Source organism: Mycena indigotica (assembly GCF_014461135.1).
Source record: "Mycena indigotica strain 171206Taipei chromosome Unknown Mind.scaff0006, whole genome shotgun sequence".
NCBI lineage: Eukaryota > Fungi > Basidiomycota > Agaricomycetes > Agaricales > Mycenaceae > Mycena > Mycena indigotica.
The window spans coordinates 243,630-259,229 of record NW_023503005.1 but is presented as its reverse complement, the minus strand read 5'-3'; the positions used below and the strand labels follow the sequence as shown (position 1 = coordinate 259,229).

The 15,600-nt window shown below is 50.1% G+C and overlaps 1 protein-coding gene across 1 annotated transcript; it reads left to right on the top strand.

The window, feature by feature from the left end:
* Window positions 1-29: 29 nt before the first annotated feature.
* On the top strand, window positions 30-2,039 carry MIND_00659700 (uncharacterized protein; the record flags this gene model as incomplete). The annotated part of the gene is made up of 10 exons (XM_037363322.1): window positions 30-291; window positions 339-453; window positions 498-647; window positions 700-714; window positions 764-1,059; window positions 1,103-1,161; window positions 1,210-1,257; window positions 1,305-1,466; window positions 1,511-1,801; window positions 1,848-2,039. The coding sequence occupies 10 exons, from the start codon at window positions 30-32 to the stop codon at window positions 2,037-2,039; spliced, it is 1,590 nt and encodes a 529-aa protein (XP_037218966.1).
* Window positions 2,040-15,600: the final 13,561 nt, after the last annotated feature.

Below are 15,600 nucleotides of genomic sequence, written 5' to 3'. Positions count from 1 at the left end.
ATGAAGTCTACACCATTCATCGACCCTTCATGGACCCCACCATCGTCCGTATCGTCGTCCTTTCTGGCCTCTGGCTTGTTTGGACTTTTGTCCTCATCGCCATTCTGCTGTCTTTCGTGTTTTGCGCGCAAACAGTCCGTCGCAGATTCAATACCACACAACTTCTGGGACCTGCGCGTAACAACGATGATTTGGACCCTATCGGTTGTAAAGCAAAATATGGGCCTGTTTACTCCGTTCCGAGGACGTTATTCGAGCGTACGATTGTGTTGAATGATGCTTCTGGCATAGGTATGATTTTGTACCGTGAGGGCCCAAACTTATCAACGCCCACATAGAACATTTTTACGCTCAGACACCCACTGTTTATCGGTTGACAACTGCGACAAGACGCTGGACGGGGAACATAGTGGGCGAAGGACTGACCTGGGTTGACGGGGCACAACATGAAGCGTTTGTCTCTCCTTACTTGGATGCTTATGCTGACATTCTAATAGCTACCGCAAAGTACTGACTCCACTTTTTGGCGCTAATGCTATCGAGAGTCATGCTCCTACCTTCTCCGCAATGGCCAAGAAGGTCCATCTTGTGTGGGAACAAGCTCTAGTATCTAGACCACGCGGAATGGTCGTTGAAATATCTCATTGGTGCGTGATAGACGCCACAAAAGACTCTCCCAAATTGAATACGTCTCCTTAGGATGAACAGCGTTGTGTTTGCTTTCACGCTTTCCACCAACCGCACAAGACTGAACACCTTTTAGTCTCGACTCTCTCGGCCTAGCCGGCTTTGGTTACGACTTCAACTCGCTCGCTGGAGAGTATTGCCCAACGACTGCAGCATTCTACGTGCTGAGGGCTCCAGTTACAACACTCTCAGACAAGATATTCCGATTTGGACCCCGAACATGGTTTTGGCCGCTGCTTAGACATTGGCCTGGCCATCGCAATCGAATTCTGCGAGAATTCCAGGCGGTGGTGAAGGCCATGGTGGATGTCGTGTTCCTGAAGCAGGTACCAATGACGGATTTGCCAAAACAGTCGTTCATCGATTCTCTGAGTATGTCGGATCATTGTTCTTAGTTCTTCCTAAAATCGTACAGTGAAAACGCTGGCGGAGGACCAGTTGAGACTGTCGCCTTCTGAAGTAGCCACCCAAGTGGTGAGCTCTATAATTGTGTCTCACTCTCTAACTTGATATATTTGGCAGAATACGTGGCTTTTTTCTGGCTTCGAGACAACTGCCGCCAGCTTAACGGTGACTTCGCTTTCCCCTTCCCTACAATGTCGTTGAATCGGGTCCAGTGGGTTTTAATCGAGCTGGCAAAACATCCCCGCATACAAGAGCGCCTTAAAAAAGAGCTGCGGCAACTAGACGAGGCTGAGGTGGCTCGTCAGCCATATCTTCATGCGGTCGTTTATGAAAGCTTACGGCTACATCCTCCCATTGGAATGACGACGCGTGTGGTATGAATTTCTGCCCGTATGATTCCATCCGTTGAGTGCTTTAGGCCATTCGAGACGACGTTATACCTCTCAGTGGTATAGTAATGACAAAAGCGGGAGACTCAGTTAACAGCATCAAAATTGCGAAAGGAACACATGTGAGGGTGCCTATCCGGCCTGTCAATACTAGTAAAGAGCTTTGGGGCCCCGGCGCGGGTGCTTTCGACCCTGAAAGGTGGTGGAATCTCTCGACTCAAGATGAACCAGCCCCTAGTGGGCAGAAGATCAAGCATCTTGCATTTGGAGACGGAAGTAGGGCGTGCATTGGCTCTGGCCTTGCCCTAGCGATGATAAAGGTGACAGCTTTCGATCTCCGAAAGCAAAATTGCTGAACCAGGACAGGTCGTTGTCTTCACTCTCGTTCGGCGGTACACGTTTGCGTTGCCACGCGGTCCACAAACCCCAGTTGAGGCGGTTGGAGAGCCAGTTGCGCGGCCGCAAGTGAAAGTGAGAGGAGGCTCTGGGGGAACAGCAGTCATGATGGTCGTTCGAAAGTGTGAATTCGTAGATGAGCCTGCAACCAGCGTACTCTAAGACAGAAGACATGTTTCTTTATCACTGCACTCTGGACTGCTTCAGAGGCAACCGAAAGTACTCGACAACTAAACACGCAGCTGTTGCCACGTTACGATACGAGCAGATCATTCCCAGGTGTTGCTCTCGACCATCGCATGCTACAACTTCGCGCCGACCGACGCTTGGTGGGAGGCATTTGCGGTGGGTCCAGTGAGTGGTGTGACATCAAGTCACACGTGACACCAACTCTTTTCAAGTTATGTAGTCACAGCCGCGTTTCAAAAATGTTGAGGGCGGAAACGTTAGTGGGAAGAGGCAAAGTTTTTTAACCCATGTTTTCATCATACAAACTGGACCAAAAAGGCAAAGTTTTCGGGGGAGAAGAATTTATTGGACAAAGTAAAATTTACAAATAGGTATTTTGGCGCTACAAATGGCAAGTATTACTACAAATGTTCTTTAGCTACAAAGTCATCTAAAAACATGAGGCTTTTCTACGAGTTTTGAGAACGAGGGAAAATGTATTCTAAAAGGGGAAGTATTCGAATGAGTTTTTCTGCTCAAAAAAGCTCAAGTGTTTTGACTCGTTTTTTGACCCGAATAATGGAAAAAAAAACATCTAAGATTTAGATGCGTTTTTTGACCCGGAGAATGTCGAGTATTTTAATGCGTTTTCCGAACCGGAAAACTTCAGGTGTTTCAATCCATTTTTTGAACCGGAAAACAACAAGTTTTTTGGGCCGAATGTGGTGAAATAAAAACTTAAAGTTTTTCCAAGGGTGGGCGATTTCGCCCCGAGAGCGCCCGAAATCGCGCGAAAAGCGCTTGTATTGCATTTAGTTTTTATATATATATACGCGCCGAACAGGCACATCCATGCCCTCCAGAATCAACGTCATTGCCCTCACCATGCCAACTTGGCCCCCACAAGCAGCAAACCCAAATAGTTCTTGATGTCTTCTGCGGCAGCGTCGACACGGCACCCAGCCTAGCCACGCCGGACGAAACCAAGAATGCGCGATTTTTTCTGAATCGCGCATCAGTGGCGGACCCTGCGGTGAGCCCTACCGGCGTACCAAACCGCTTCGGCGCGGGGACCTCCCAAACAGCCTCCCAGCGGCGCAGACGGCACCGCTCCCACTCCCCCAGCCGCTTCTTTCCACGGGTGGTGTAGCCAATTTTGAAAGCAAGCCGGCCATCATCGAGCACCACCTCCAACGCATAGATCTGCCCGCATTTGTCGTCTTTGACACGCATATAACGTTGGCCGAGGGAGTCAACGCGATCGAAAACGGCTTCTTGGTATTGGGAGTCAAGGAACTCGACTTCGGCTGGGGAACGGGTATGCCGAGAGAACCCGACGCGCGATCAAACGCGAGCGCAGGTCCAGTCGGTGGTAGGTGAAGGCGTTCTCGGAGGATGGCATGAGGTGGTGTGGTAGTGGAGGTGTGACGGCGGGAGCGCGACGAGCGCGAGTGACGATGGTGACGATGGTGACAACGGTGACGATGGGGAGCCAGTAACGCGGAGATGGCGTCGGGCGGACGCGTCGGTCAACGGCGGGAGTGAGGAGCGGATGGGCGGGTGAATCGGGAACGGAGTAACGGCCTGGTGACCGGCTAAGTGAGGCCGGATCCCGAAACGGGCGCGAGTGGGCCGACCGGATGAGCGGGTGTGGACGGCCCGACGGCCCGGTTGCCGGATAAGGCCCGGAGCTTGGCAGGGGTGCTTTTGGCGCGCTGAGCAGCGCTGGAATGGCCATGCCAGCCAATGAGGGGGGCAGAGGGACTGGCTGGCTCGCTGATAATATCCGCGCCAACGAAAAGCATGGCTAGGGGGATTTGCGGGCGGGGGTCTGTCGATTGGTCGGTGGTTTGGGAAGGCCGCCAACGTGAAAAGACATGACCTGAACGGGTTGGTGTTCGTCGGGCGGGCCCGTCTAAGATCCCTAGTATCAGTTAGCATACCATAATACACGCAAATTGAAGCACATACCTGGAGTTTTCATCCCTGACGACGTGGACGAAGTTTTTGCCCGCCTGAACGATTTTTCGTTTAGGTGCAAATTTTTGAGGCCTGACGAGAAAAAAAAAATCGCCCAAGGGCTTCGCCACTGCCGACGCGAAACGCGTCCACGAATGCAGGGTGGTAACGATTTTTCGCCCACATGGACGATTTTTCGCCAACAGGGCGATTTTTCGCCCAAGTGTCCATCTTGAGGCGGGATGGGAAGGGGGAAAAAAGAGGGATGCCGGAGCCACCACCACGACCACTCCCGACGCAGAGCGCGTCCAGGAAGGCGGGGTGGGTGGTGGTTTGTTTTCGTCGATGAGGACGATTTTTCGTCGTCAGGGACGAAGTTTTCGCCCGGGTCTGTATGTCGATGGAGAGGGGATGGAGAGATGGGAAATGTCGGAGCCACCACCGCCACCACTCCTGACGCAGAGCGCATCCAGGAGGGCGGGGTGGTGAGGAAGAGAAGAGAAGGGGTTTGATGTGACATGCTGATGTGACGATCATGATCAAATGAAAATTCCGTCCAGTCAACTCAAGGCTTGGTCTGAAAGGGGTAGAAATATTTGAATAGTAAAGATACTAACATATAAGTGTACACACTACGCATTCCATAATGATACAAAGTTGCTGGGCATATCATACGCTTTTGCGAAACCTCTTCGTGGAGCACGACGTTGATAGTCTTGGAAATCTTGGACGGTGTCGCTGGCGCTGAGAAATCAAAGTAAGTCAGGACGGCGGCGGCATAATGGAAGGTTACATACGAGATCGCGACAAAATCCGCTAAACAGCAGTCATGCTTACTGACAATTGAGGTTGGATACCCGTTTCTGCCCAACTTGACCACAGCCATATCACCCCTCACACCGAGCTGGTTATTTTGCGGGAGTCGAGTGTGATCTTTGTAAAAAACTTTGAAGTAAGTGTATTGCGCGCGTCCGTGGCGAAGGCCGACATCCATTTCGTGGACCCGAGGCTGAACTTCATGCCCGCCAAGGATAGCATCAACAGCCAGCAATTGCCAATTTCGCAGGCCGGGCTGAGCAACGATAGGTGCCGCAACACAGAGCGGACTACGGCGGTCAGTGGAATAAAGCCTGACACGCAGAACACGTTTTCGCTAGATACTTTTCAGTTTCAGGGGAAATTGGGGGCACACAACACACCGTTGATGGCATAGCAATGCGCCCGTGGGCCATTTTGAACAGGAGACGGGACAGAGGAGCGGTGAGGCGAACTCGAAAGGACGAGACGAGCAAGAATTATATATCAAAAAGTTGCATTGTCTAATTGTCTTTGGAAATAACCAGCCGGTGCTGACAAGCAGGGAGAAAATCTTAACGGCATTGAGTACGTCCAAGATACCGCGAGCAGCTGGGCAGACATCATACAGTATATACTGACGCAGAGCGCGTCCAGTATATACTGTATCCCCACCGTAGCGGGTTCCGAAAGCGATAAGCTTGCGAGCGCGACAGTTTTCCTCGCCCACAGAAAGCAATGCCACCCCCCACGACTCCTGACGCAGAGCGCGTCCAGGAAGGTGGGGGACTTGATGGCTGTTACGGGTGGTGGTTCAGAGAGAAGAGAAGTGTGTGACGGTGTGATGAGGTGATGCTGATATCATGATGATCAGACTCAGCGAATGATTTATGAGACAATCGGTGATGAGATTACGGAGATAAGATTACAAGAGATAAGAGTACATGAGAATGCTAACTTCTAGATAAGTTCAGTATTACAGCTCGGTTCTGGCTAAACTCATAGCGTGGCGCAATGCGAAACGACCTGCGAAGGATCAACAGTATCAGTGCGTTCCATCATCTTGGATGAATAAGTAAAAGCAGGAAAATATGGGTGGAAAGGCTCAAAAGGATCCGATTCTCCTTCGAGCAGGGGAAGTTGTGGGCGGATAACAAATGAAGTCGTTTGATCTTTATATATGATCCTTTCGATGCTTCCCACGACTGCGACACTTGAAGGGGTGGGATGATGGACACCGTTGAGTCTGTAGTATGCGCGCTCACCCTCCTTAGCTGGTGGGTTAGAAGTTCCAGCTTCACTACGAGGAGCAAAGGTTCGATCGAATAGGGCTTTGAACTGTTTGATGATTTCTGGACAATCGGGACGTCGAAGCCAGCGACGCAACTTGGCACCTTTGAAATACGACATGACAAGAGTGCGCTCGAGATCTCCTCCGACACGATTATTGGTGTTGATGCGTTGGAGATAACCAATCATCCGCTTGAATGGGAAACACCACCAAGAAGTGACAGGGCCGAAGAGAAGCAGGAAGTTGTAAATATGGAATGCCATGCGAATGTTGGGTCTTTCCACGTATTGACTGGTATGGGGATAGCATACAGCAATGTCTTCGACCCACCGCTGCAGATGTTCTCGATATCTCTCAGCACGTTCCTTGGTCATGGTGTGACGACAAACAAGGAGGACGGCGGCAAATAGTGCCATAGAATGTTGAAGCATTCGAGTAAGACGCGGGGGTATGTTCATCGACAGGACGATCGCCCCAAAGTAAGACAAGGGCAATCGGAAGGTACAAGGTCGACAATGTTCGCCACTCGTCCGCTTTGATGGTACCCGCTGCACTCTCGCCATAGTTGCGAGAGGTACTGTGTTGACCCATAAGGGAGTAGCAGTATCCGCAATAACACTTTGGATGAACTTGAGTTGGTCGCGATTGATTGCCTTCGAGTTGGACAGATTACCATTCCGAGGTTTGGTGCGACGCTGTGAGCTCATTAGCATGCTGCTAAGATAATGCGAATAAATACTTACCCAGGCCATGAGTTTGGCAGCGAAATGAGCCCGTTGTGTGGCGCCTTCAGTATCAACCCCGAGAGTGAAGGCAACAAATCGGAGAGCGGCGATATTGTTGGTCTTGAGAGCTTTTTCCATTGCTGCCTCAGTTACAGAGTGGGTTTCATTGCCTCTGGGCGCGTCAGGTAATTGTTGGTTCTCTGGAGCGTCTTGCAGAGACTGGACAAGCGTGTTCTGAATGCGATATATTTGCGATAACTCGGTATCAGGATTGGAGAGGTGGTATGATTCAGGCAAATCAGAAGGCTCATAGTCGACCCAATCGTGGTGGAATGCGATACTCGGGCTGTCTTTCTTCTTCGCAATGTCGTGGTCGATTCGTAATACGCGACGGCAGTGATAATGCACAAGACCCTCGAGGATGCAATGCATTGAGTCGACAGCACCCATCTTGGTCGGATCCCAATAGGGTAACCACCAAAGTTCGGACCAACGGACTCCGTGATCTTGAAAGAGCTTGTCTCGCTTGGCTTGACTCTCGGTGTTTTTCCATTCGAGTGCCCATCGATGAAGATCTGCGACATCTCTCCTTGCCCAGTAGGGGTGGTCAGTATTGGTCCGATGAGCGTTCCGTGCACCCTTGCAATTACAGACGGTGCATATATGGTTTGAGCCAACACCAGCAAGACCAAGGATTTTGCGGGAAGCGGGAAGGTCGTTTATGGTCAGAGCGATAGCGATATCGACATGAATTGGCCCATCATCATCGTCAGTGCCGCCGACGCGGGAAAAACTCAAGCCATCCTTCCAGCCCGTAACAAATTCGTCGACCAAAGGACGCATATAAGAGCCAATCTGATCGTGATTTAGTTCTTGGGGGCCAAGGATGATACTGAGCCACAAGAACTCCGGCTTGTATCGAAGATGTTTGGGGATGTTAAGATAGGCGACAGCCATAATCCCAACAGAATCGTGATTGCCTCGCTTTTTCAAGCCGTGTGGATTGAAGAAGTCGATAAGTATTTCGAAAGCCAGTCTCATTCGACCGCCTCAGTTAATGAAAAGCTCATCAGGTACGGGACCTGGGAAGCTCCGTAGGAACTCGGCTTCAAATATGTCGTTGACTCGTTCGGGCGGACTTGTTCCCATCCGTATCTATGCCCGCATGTACTGCTTCCCAAGCTTTGTCGCAGGCGCTATTGCACATTTGAACAACATCGGGATCGGAGAGTGTTGCTGCCAAGTAATCTTTGAACTCGGTGATAAGCCGCAGTCTGGGACAGACCAGGAAACGACTATTTTTGTCGATTTTGTTACTCAGCGCACGTCTCAGAGTTGACATGAGTCCCGAATGGTCAACTAGGGAATTACCTGCACAAGAACCAGTCAAACTCCAGTCAAAATCTATCAAATCGCTCTCAGTGATTCCAAAATCTTGACTAGGAAAAGTTCGCAGAGCCCGTTCCACGCTAAAATCTATCCAATTCTATGCAAAATACCCAAAGGGAGTGTATTCTAAAGGCATATTCGGTTTGGCGCTCAGTGGAGACTCGAGATCGACTTCTCCTAGATAAGGGACACCCCTATCTCTGTTGGTATCGACGACTGACATCATTGGAACGTGGTTTCGGATCATGCTGGAGGATCGAGAGTGCCAAGGGACGGTTAAACGGCGAAAACCTACTCAATTGATTGGGGCCTGGACCTGTGATCAACGGCGACTCTAAAACACTGTCGAGGAACTGATCATCTGAACATTGGAAATGCGCCAGGAGAGTTGGGACAACCACCGCTGAGGCCATACGCACAAGATACGAGTTATGGGGGTCAATTGAAAGCTGGGAAGCAGAGCTATCCACTTATCCTACTCAAGATCGAGGGATTCTTCACAAGCAAAACTAGATGGTCGCGAACACAGAAGATTTACACAGGTCATTGACTCCAATACACGCGATACCAGTCATCTGGACCTGGATTTTCGACTCTGGGCCGTATGGCGAAACGATACCTATACAATTATGCACATGGACTACTTTTCTTACTCGAGATTTTCCCTGATTCTATCAATTTCTGTTTAGTATTTATATCTCTGTTTTGTATTTGGCAGGTTCACGGATTGCCCCGCTCTACTAGGTGCATCTGGGGATCTAGCTCGTCAATCTATCTTGCTAGCTCTTTTGAAATAGTATCATCGCGTCGGAAGGATTATTGGTTGAGGGTTTCGGTTGCTGAATACAAGAGTTCCGGTTGCTGTTTATTGGGTTTCAGTTGCTGGTCGAGAGTTTAAGGCAGTTAGTTCCTGACTCGAGACAACTCAGAGGGTTTAAGGCAGTTAGTCCTGATCCAACGAGTATAAACTCTCCGGGCATCGTATTGGCGCTTCTCTATTGCTGAGTTTCATCGATAGTACGCTTTGGGGCACGACAAATCAATGTTTTTCGCAAGAAACTCGTATCTACCCTACAACCTTACACATCTGTGCCAAGGCTCTGTTCACAGGGGCCTGTACTCGCACAAGGAGTTGACGATTTTTGGGTTTTGTGACTTTTCCTACTCGACATTATACATCTTTCTCTCTACGAAAAGTGGAGTTTTGGTTGTTTTTGTTGGTTTGGTTAGTTAGAGAGCTCATTTGCTGTCCCCACTCCGCACTCATCATCGGGATAGATGAAAGGCTTGATTGGGCGTTCTTTGCCTTGACGACTTTCGAGCAACGGTGTCCCACAGAGCATTGCTGGCCCGTGTTTATCCCGGAACACTTTGTTCTGGCAAAGTCTCGGATAATTTGCTTCCTTGGTCAGTCGATTCACCTTTGGATCGTGCGTGTGGTGACATTCGGGACAAGCAGCAAAAATTCTGGTTTTAGGCTCGAGCTGAAACGATTGCAATGCACTTTCGAGAGTTTGGGGGAGCTCGGAGATGATGTGGTCTTGGTCAGCTGTCAACTCATGCGGTGGGGACGATTGCATGCTTATCGGAACGACCAGGTTGACAACGTCGAGGAGGAAGTTGACAGCCTCCCTGCTCAAACCTATGATTATATTGGCAATAACAGCAAGAAGGATGAGAATTTGGGATAAGACGTTCATGTCTCCCACTGGATCCTCGAAATGATGTGCTGCAAAGAAGAATATGAGGTTTCTCGTTTATAATATTAGCGATCGACGACTTACCGGTGTCGTATACTTGAGATTCCACAGCGACTGCTCCAGACTCAGGGACAATCGCCCCAACACAGTCTACAAGCTTGTCGAGCTTCAAGGCTGCCGCATAGGCGTCGTCCCACAACTTTTGGGTCTCAGGTTCACGTGCTCGTCTCGCAGCCTTTTGTTTTGCCAAGGTTGTGCCCGCTTCATCTACCAGTTTTGCTGCAGCATCCAAAGCCACTATCGTTGCATCGACATTTGATGACTCATCATGGATTACCCGGGCAAAATCAAGGTCGTCGTGCGCTGCGTGGAGGCGACCAAGCAGCTCAACGAGGGTCATTTGTCGGCGCTCCTTTCGGGTCGTTTGCGGCTCGCGTTTTGGTGGGACAGCTACAGCTTTCAGACTGATTGTAGCTTCCTGGAACGAAGGCGCCTTGAGTTGGACTGGTACACGAGAAAGTGACTCTTGAAATTCGTCGCGAGGGCTGAATAGTTTGGAGTGTTGTTGTCCTCTGACGTTGGGACCGTCGTCTGACACAACAAGCCCCATTACAAGAGTGGCATGCCTGTCCAGGTCCACAAGAGCCCGTTTGGCGGAAATCTCGGCGTTATGTATGCCACGCCGGGTGACTTCCTCGAAATGCGCGTTGCCGTTGTGCAATGGGCATTTTGAACACTTGTAGTATCGAGAACCGCCTGGTGGCATATGTGGAGGAATTGTCAAGACGCAAGGTGTTCAGGACAAAGTGGGTGAAGTATGCCAAGTCTTTCGCACAATATAAGACAATGGAAAGGGTGATTTATTGTTCCAAAGAGTTCACATGCACCCCAACGTAAGATAATACGTGACACCGAAAGATACGACGAGCAAGAGCCAGTTCACCCGTATGATGAGCAGAATGAAAAACAGCAGGACCATAAATGCGAACGGCAGTTTGGGAAGTTTGGGCAAGAGATGATCTGGAGGAGAATTAATAATAGCACAGACCACACTGTGCGACACTTACAATCCGTTAGTTCGGCGCGAGAGTCTGAGCCAGCAAGAACGACCGAGTTGGGGACTGAGCCACAAGCACTACAAGTATTGCAGTGGTGACAAACATGGTGTGCTAACAAACGGTTAGAATGGGCGGAGGACAAAGTTCAGAAACTTACAAGAACCAGAAGCACTAATGCGCAAAGCATGGGGATTGGGGGTAGCCTGAGTGAGACTGTTGCTCATCGAAGCAAAGATGGGTGAAAGCGAAGGACAGCGATACTGTTTTTCAATCCTCGAGACAAAAAGACTCAGGACAAAGCAAGTAGCCAACGTCTTCAGGGTGATTCGCCCTTATGGAAACGACGCGGTGTCATGAGCCTGTGGTTTGTTGGCGCAGAGCGCGCCCAACAATGGCCAGGCGCGAGACCAACCACCGATGGCGCAGAGCGCGCCCAACGGTGGTGGTGGACTTAGAAAGAAAATCGCTTGGTGTGACGTGACCAACGGCACGAGACTGATCGGATGGTGACCAAAGGCACGAGACTGATCGGATGGTGACGAACATACTCTAAAACAACTCTGACTTGGACCACCACCATCGAACAATCCGAGAGCGCGCTCTGCGCTTTGGTTCATCGCTTGGGACTTGGGACAGAAGTAAACGTGTGCGCGCACTGCGCAGCATCTTAAATCTTCCCCCGTGGTTGGCAAACAGCCATGTCTGTTAAATTTCGCTCATCGACCATCCCAACGTTCCCCAAGGTACGTTTCTTGACCAATTCTCTATTGCATTTACACTGACACATCTTTAGCAAGACGAATTCGATGGCTTCTTCCGCAACGCCCAAGGTATCTTCGGCGTCCATTGCGGGGACCCATATTTTATGTTGGATATACCATCTCAAGACCGCGCGCCCCTGCCGGATTCCTCGAGAATTCAAAGAGGCGACTTCGAACGCCCAAGCTGGATTCATCCCAGCTACCCATTCCTCCTCTTTCTGCCGCGCGTCGACAACCCTTTTAAAGGGCCTATTTTCGGGCTGTCTCGACATAACAGCCCGAACCGTAATTGTCGAACGTGGGGGGCGACGATGTCGAGATTGCCAGTCGTCCCCGGAGGATAGAGCGTTGGGGTCTGACGCAGAAGACGATCGACGAGTGGACACACCTCGAAGGCGCACTTCGAAAAATGTATCTGAAAATGTGGTACTTCATAGAGACCCACATTAGAGACTCTATGGTGTGGACATTCCCACTGCCCCTTCAATATGGCTACACTCTCCGAATGGCCCGCACGCGCGAGGATGCAATCCGAATTGCTCTCCGTTCACGCGATGCATTTCGTCCTCTCATGGCAGCGATTACCATGGCAATCGTTATTCTCGACAAGATCGATATGGGCGACTGGAGAAGCTCTGTTCAGCGGGCAGCAAGCGTGTCATTTCAATGGCTCGACGATTTACAAGATTCAGTTGTCGGCAACATGCGCATCAGACATCTAGGCGGCATGATTGACATTACTGAGAGCAAATCCCACCAAGAGCATCGCCTTCCTCGTTATATTTGTTGGCTTTTGCCTTACATACTCGGCCGCTTACCAGTACCATTGTATTTTTACTATGGAAATCAAATCCCCTTCACAGAGCCTATCCCTCCAGCATTAATCGACAAAGGACTCGTACCAGATTTACAGGAGGTCGAGTATCTGCAAATGCGGCTCCACAAAGTGGTGTTTAGTCCATGGGACATCCATTCGTCTGTCTGGATGAGTTTGCGGAATGCTCCCGAAGGATTTGAACCAGCTCCCCCTCCGCCACGTCCACCGCCAAAAGCCCCTCGCCCCAATCTCTTCCAACGCCCTCCCGAGCCTTCTCGTGTTCACTTCACTCCAGCGGAAAGGCAAACTCCGCCTCATGATTCTCCACCTCATGATCCATCGTCGTGGATGGACTGGGAAAATAGACAAGCACCTCCAGCCTGGGAAGATACTGGGCCACTTCCGGAAGCGCCTGTGAAGGTTTTCCCGGCTGTTGATCCAACCAGCGGGCAGAAACCAGGGGAGACTTTCCATGAATTTATGGCTCGACGAGCGCCATCCACGGAACAGCGACTGGCAAAAGAAACAGAGAGGCAAGCACAAGAACGACTTCAACGGGAACAAATTGCAGCAACTGGGCATCACCCTTCTCTGAATGGGAAACATCGCACTCGCGTCTGGGTCTGGGAATTTGTCAATCCCAGAGATGAAATAACCACTCGTGTACCATACAATGTCAGAAGAGCAGCAGAAGTTTGGGATGATTATGCGCCCACTCAACGCAAATATGACGGGCTGCGTAATGAATGGGATCTTGCCAAGGAATTGGACCCCAAAGCAACAACACCACCATCTTCTGACATCGATGACGACAAAGATTACGATTACGGGAACTTGCCCGATCGAAATGTCGACGAGCAAGGCGCTTGAAGTCCCTAAAGACGTGCCTGGCCATAAAATTGTTGAGGATGTCGATGTCAATAGTTTGATACCATTGGTCGCCAAAGCATACAATCAAGTGGATGAAATTGCAGACCAAGGTTACTTTCCTGTTGTCGACCAGGACCAGCTATTCCGGCATTATGGATTCCTACTTGCAAACAATGCCCCCAATGACGCGAAACGTTTCAATGTCAATGACGTTAAATGGGCAATAGGAAATCGCAGGTCTACGGAGATGATTCTGATGAACAACATTGGAGTTCTTTTCGAATGTATCACAGTTGAGGAGACCCCGGACACCATTCCTTTTGGCCTGTCCGACTTGTCCGACCGTAGAAGTGTCCTGCAACAAGAAGGCTGGTCGGTTTCTGTGTTGCAAATTCAGCGGCAATCCTATGTTTTTTATGTCCTCGCTCCGGTCTTTGACGAGTTGAAGGAGCCATACATCGTGATTCACAATGCTGCTTTAGTAGTAGAATGCCTTCAACTGGGTAAACAAAGCACAATCGAGATTGTCAGGCATCTTGCCCGCATCGGTGCAGAGTTTTACCCCGCTTAGCGCAGACCTGCGAGTTTCAAATGTGCTAATATGTCGACATATAAAGATGGCTCGTACCTGCCCAAACCACTCGGTATGCGACTGGAGCAGCACCAAGGCGACATACTCGACTATTACGCTTATGTTCAGCGCCGGGAAGAGTTTCTGGGTACACCGCGTGGCGCATTGGCACTGCTACAGGGGGGATTCGTCGGTAGGCTCGCTCGCATGGTAATCGAGAACGTGGAGGACTTGGTTTCGTCATACCCCTCAGACGAAGACCTTTTTTTCAGTTGCAAGATTCTGGATCTGGACGGAGATGGACTATATCAATGTGCTCTGGAAGAAGACGAGATAGACCTCATCTGTGGAGTATATTCGGTTCCAACAGGTAATCTTGGTTTGCTGGCTAAGCCATTTTAATTCAACGCTTGACAGAGAACAACTCATCGCAACGCAAGTATATCTCATGGTGGCTATCTCCAGGCAGTTTCCAACCGTCCGGTCTCAACACGAGTTGGTGGAATGCTAATTGCGAACACTGGTTCTAGACACGCTTGCGAGGGATGCGTGCAGGTGGGGCCAAATTGATGAAATCCCACAAATGGAAATCAGCGATTCGACTGAATGGGCGAACCAAGACTCTCGCTGATAAGCATACCAGTCATTCTGCCTATTTCTTGGACCGTTGCCCCGTAGTAGTCAAGCGTCATCAGTAGCTGTATCATATTTCTGTATTTTTTGTCAATCAAGTGCTGTATTTTTTTGTCAATCAATAATAAGTGCTGCCGATATCTTCTTGTCTGAATCGAGTCAACAAGTCGTTGGCACGTGATTCCATCGATCAACACAGCCTTCGTCATCGTCTCTAATCCACACCACCACCTTGGGCGCGCACTGCGCCATGGCTGGTCAGAGTGTTGTTGAACGCGCCCTGCGTTAATAACCAAGGGATTTTCCATTGAAATGGACTACTACATGCGATGAAGTGGGAAACATATGCTGTCCGAGTACACGATCGCCCCAACAACTACAATAACCGCGACGATGACTTCCAGCAAAATTCGAAGAGCAAGCAAGCCGACACTCGTTTTCTCCCTTTCTCCGAGCTGCTTGTCCCAAACCGTAATGGCATTTGGCCCTTCGAGGTCGCGCGACTTGGCTGCAAAGATCGTACAAGCTCGACCCCGCTCAGCAACCTAAGTGTATGTTCAGACCCAGTCCAGCATTAGTAACGACTTACTGCGACTGTTTGAACCCACTCCTTGGGATGCACCCTTAATTCGTCAATCATCTCAGCAGTCCGCCGATTAAACACATAAATCAAGCCATGGTCACTGCCGCTAACAATGACTTGGGCGTCGTCTATCAAGGCCACGTTCCGAATGCGCCTCTTCTTCGTCACGGGAACTCTGAAAGTCTTGACAAGCCTGAAACTGTCTAGACGATACAGTCTAGCACCGCTCGAAGGGTCGTCTAAACATGCGATCCCTTTTCTTGTGTCGACGACCCGCGTGGCCACTAACAACGGCGATAAGATTGCTTCCCAAAGTCGTGACCATTACTCACATGAGACCTCCGACATTCCACGGCTCATCCATTTCCACCACTCCTTGGCCAGCATCGTGCAGCACATATCT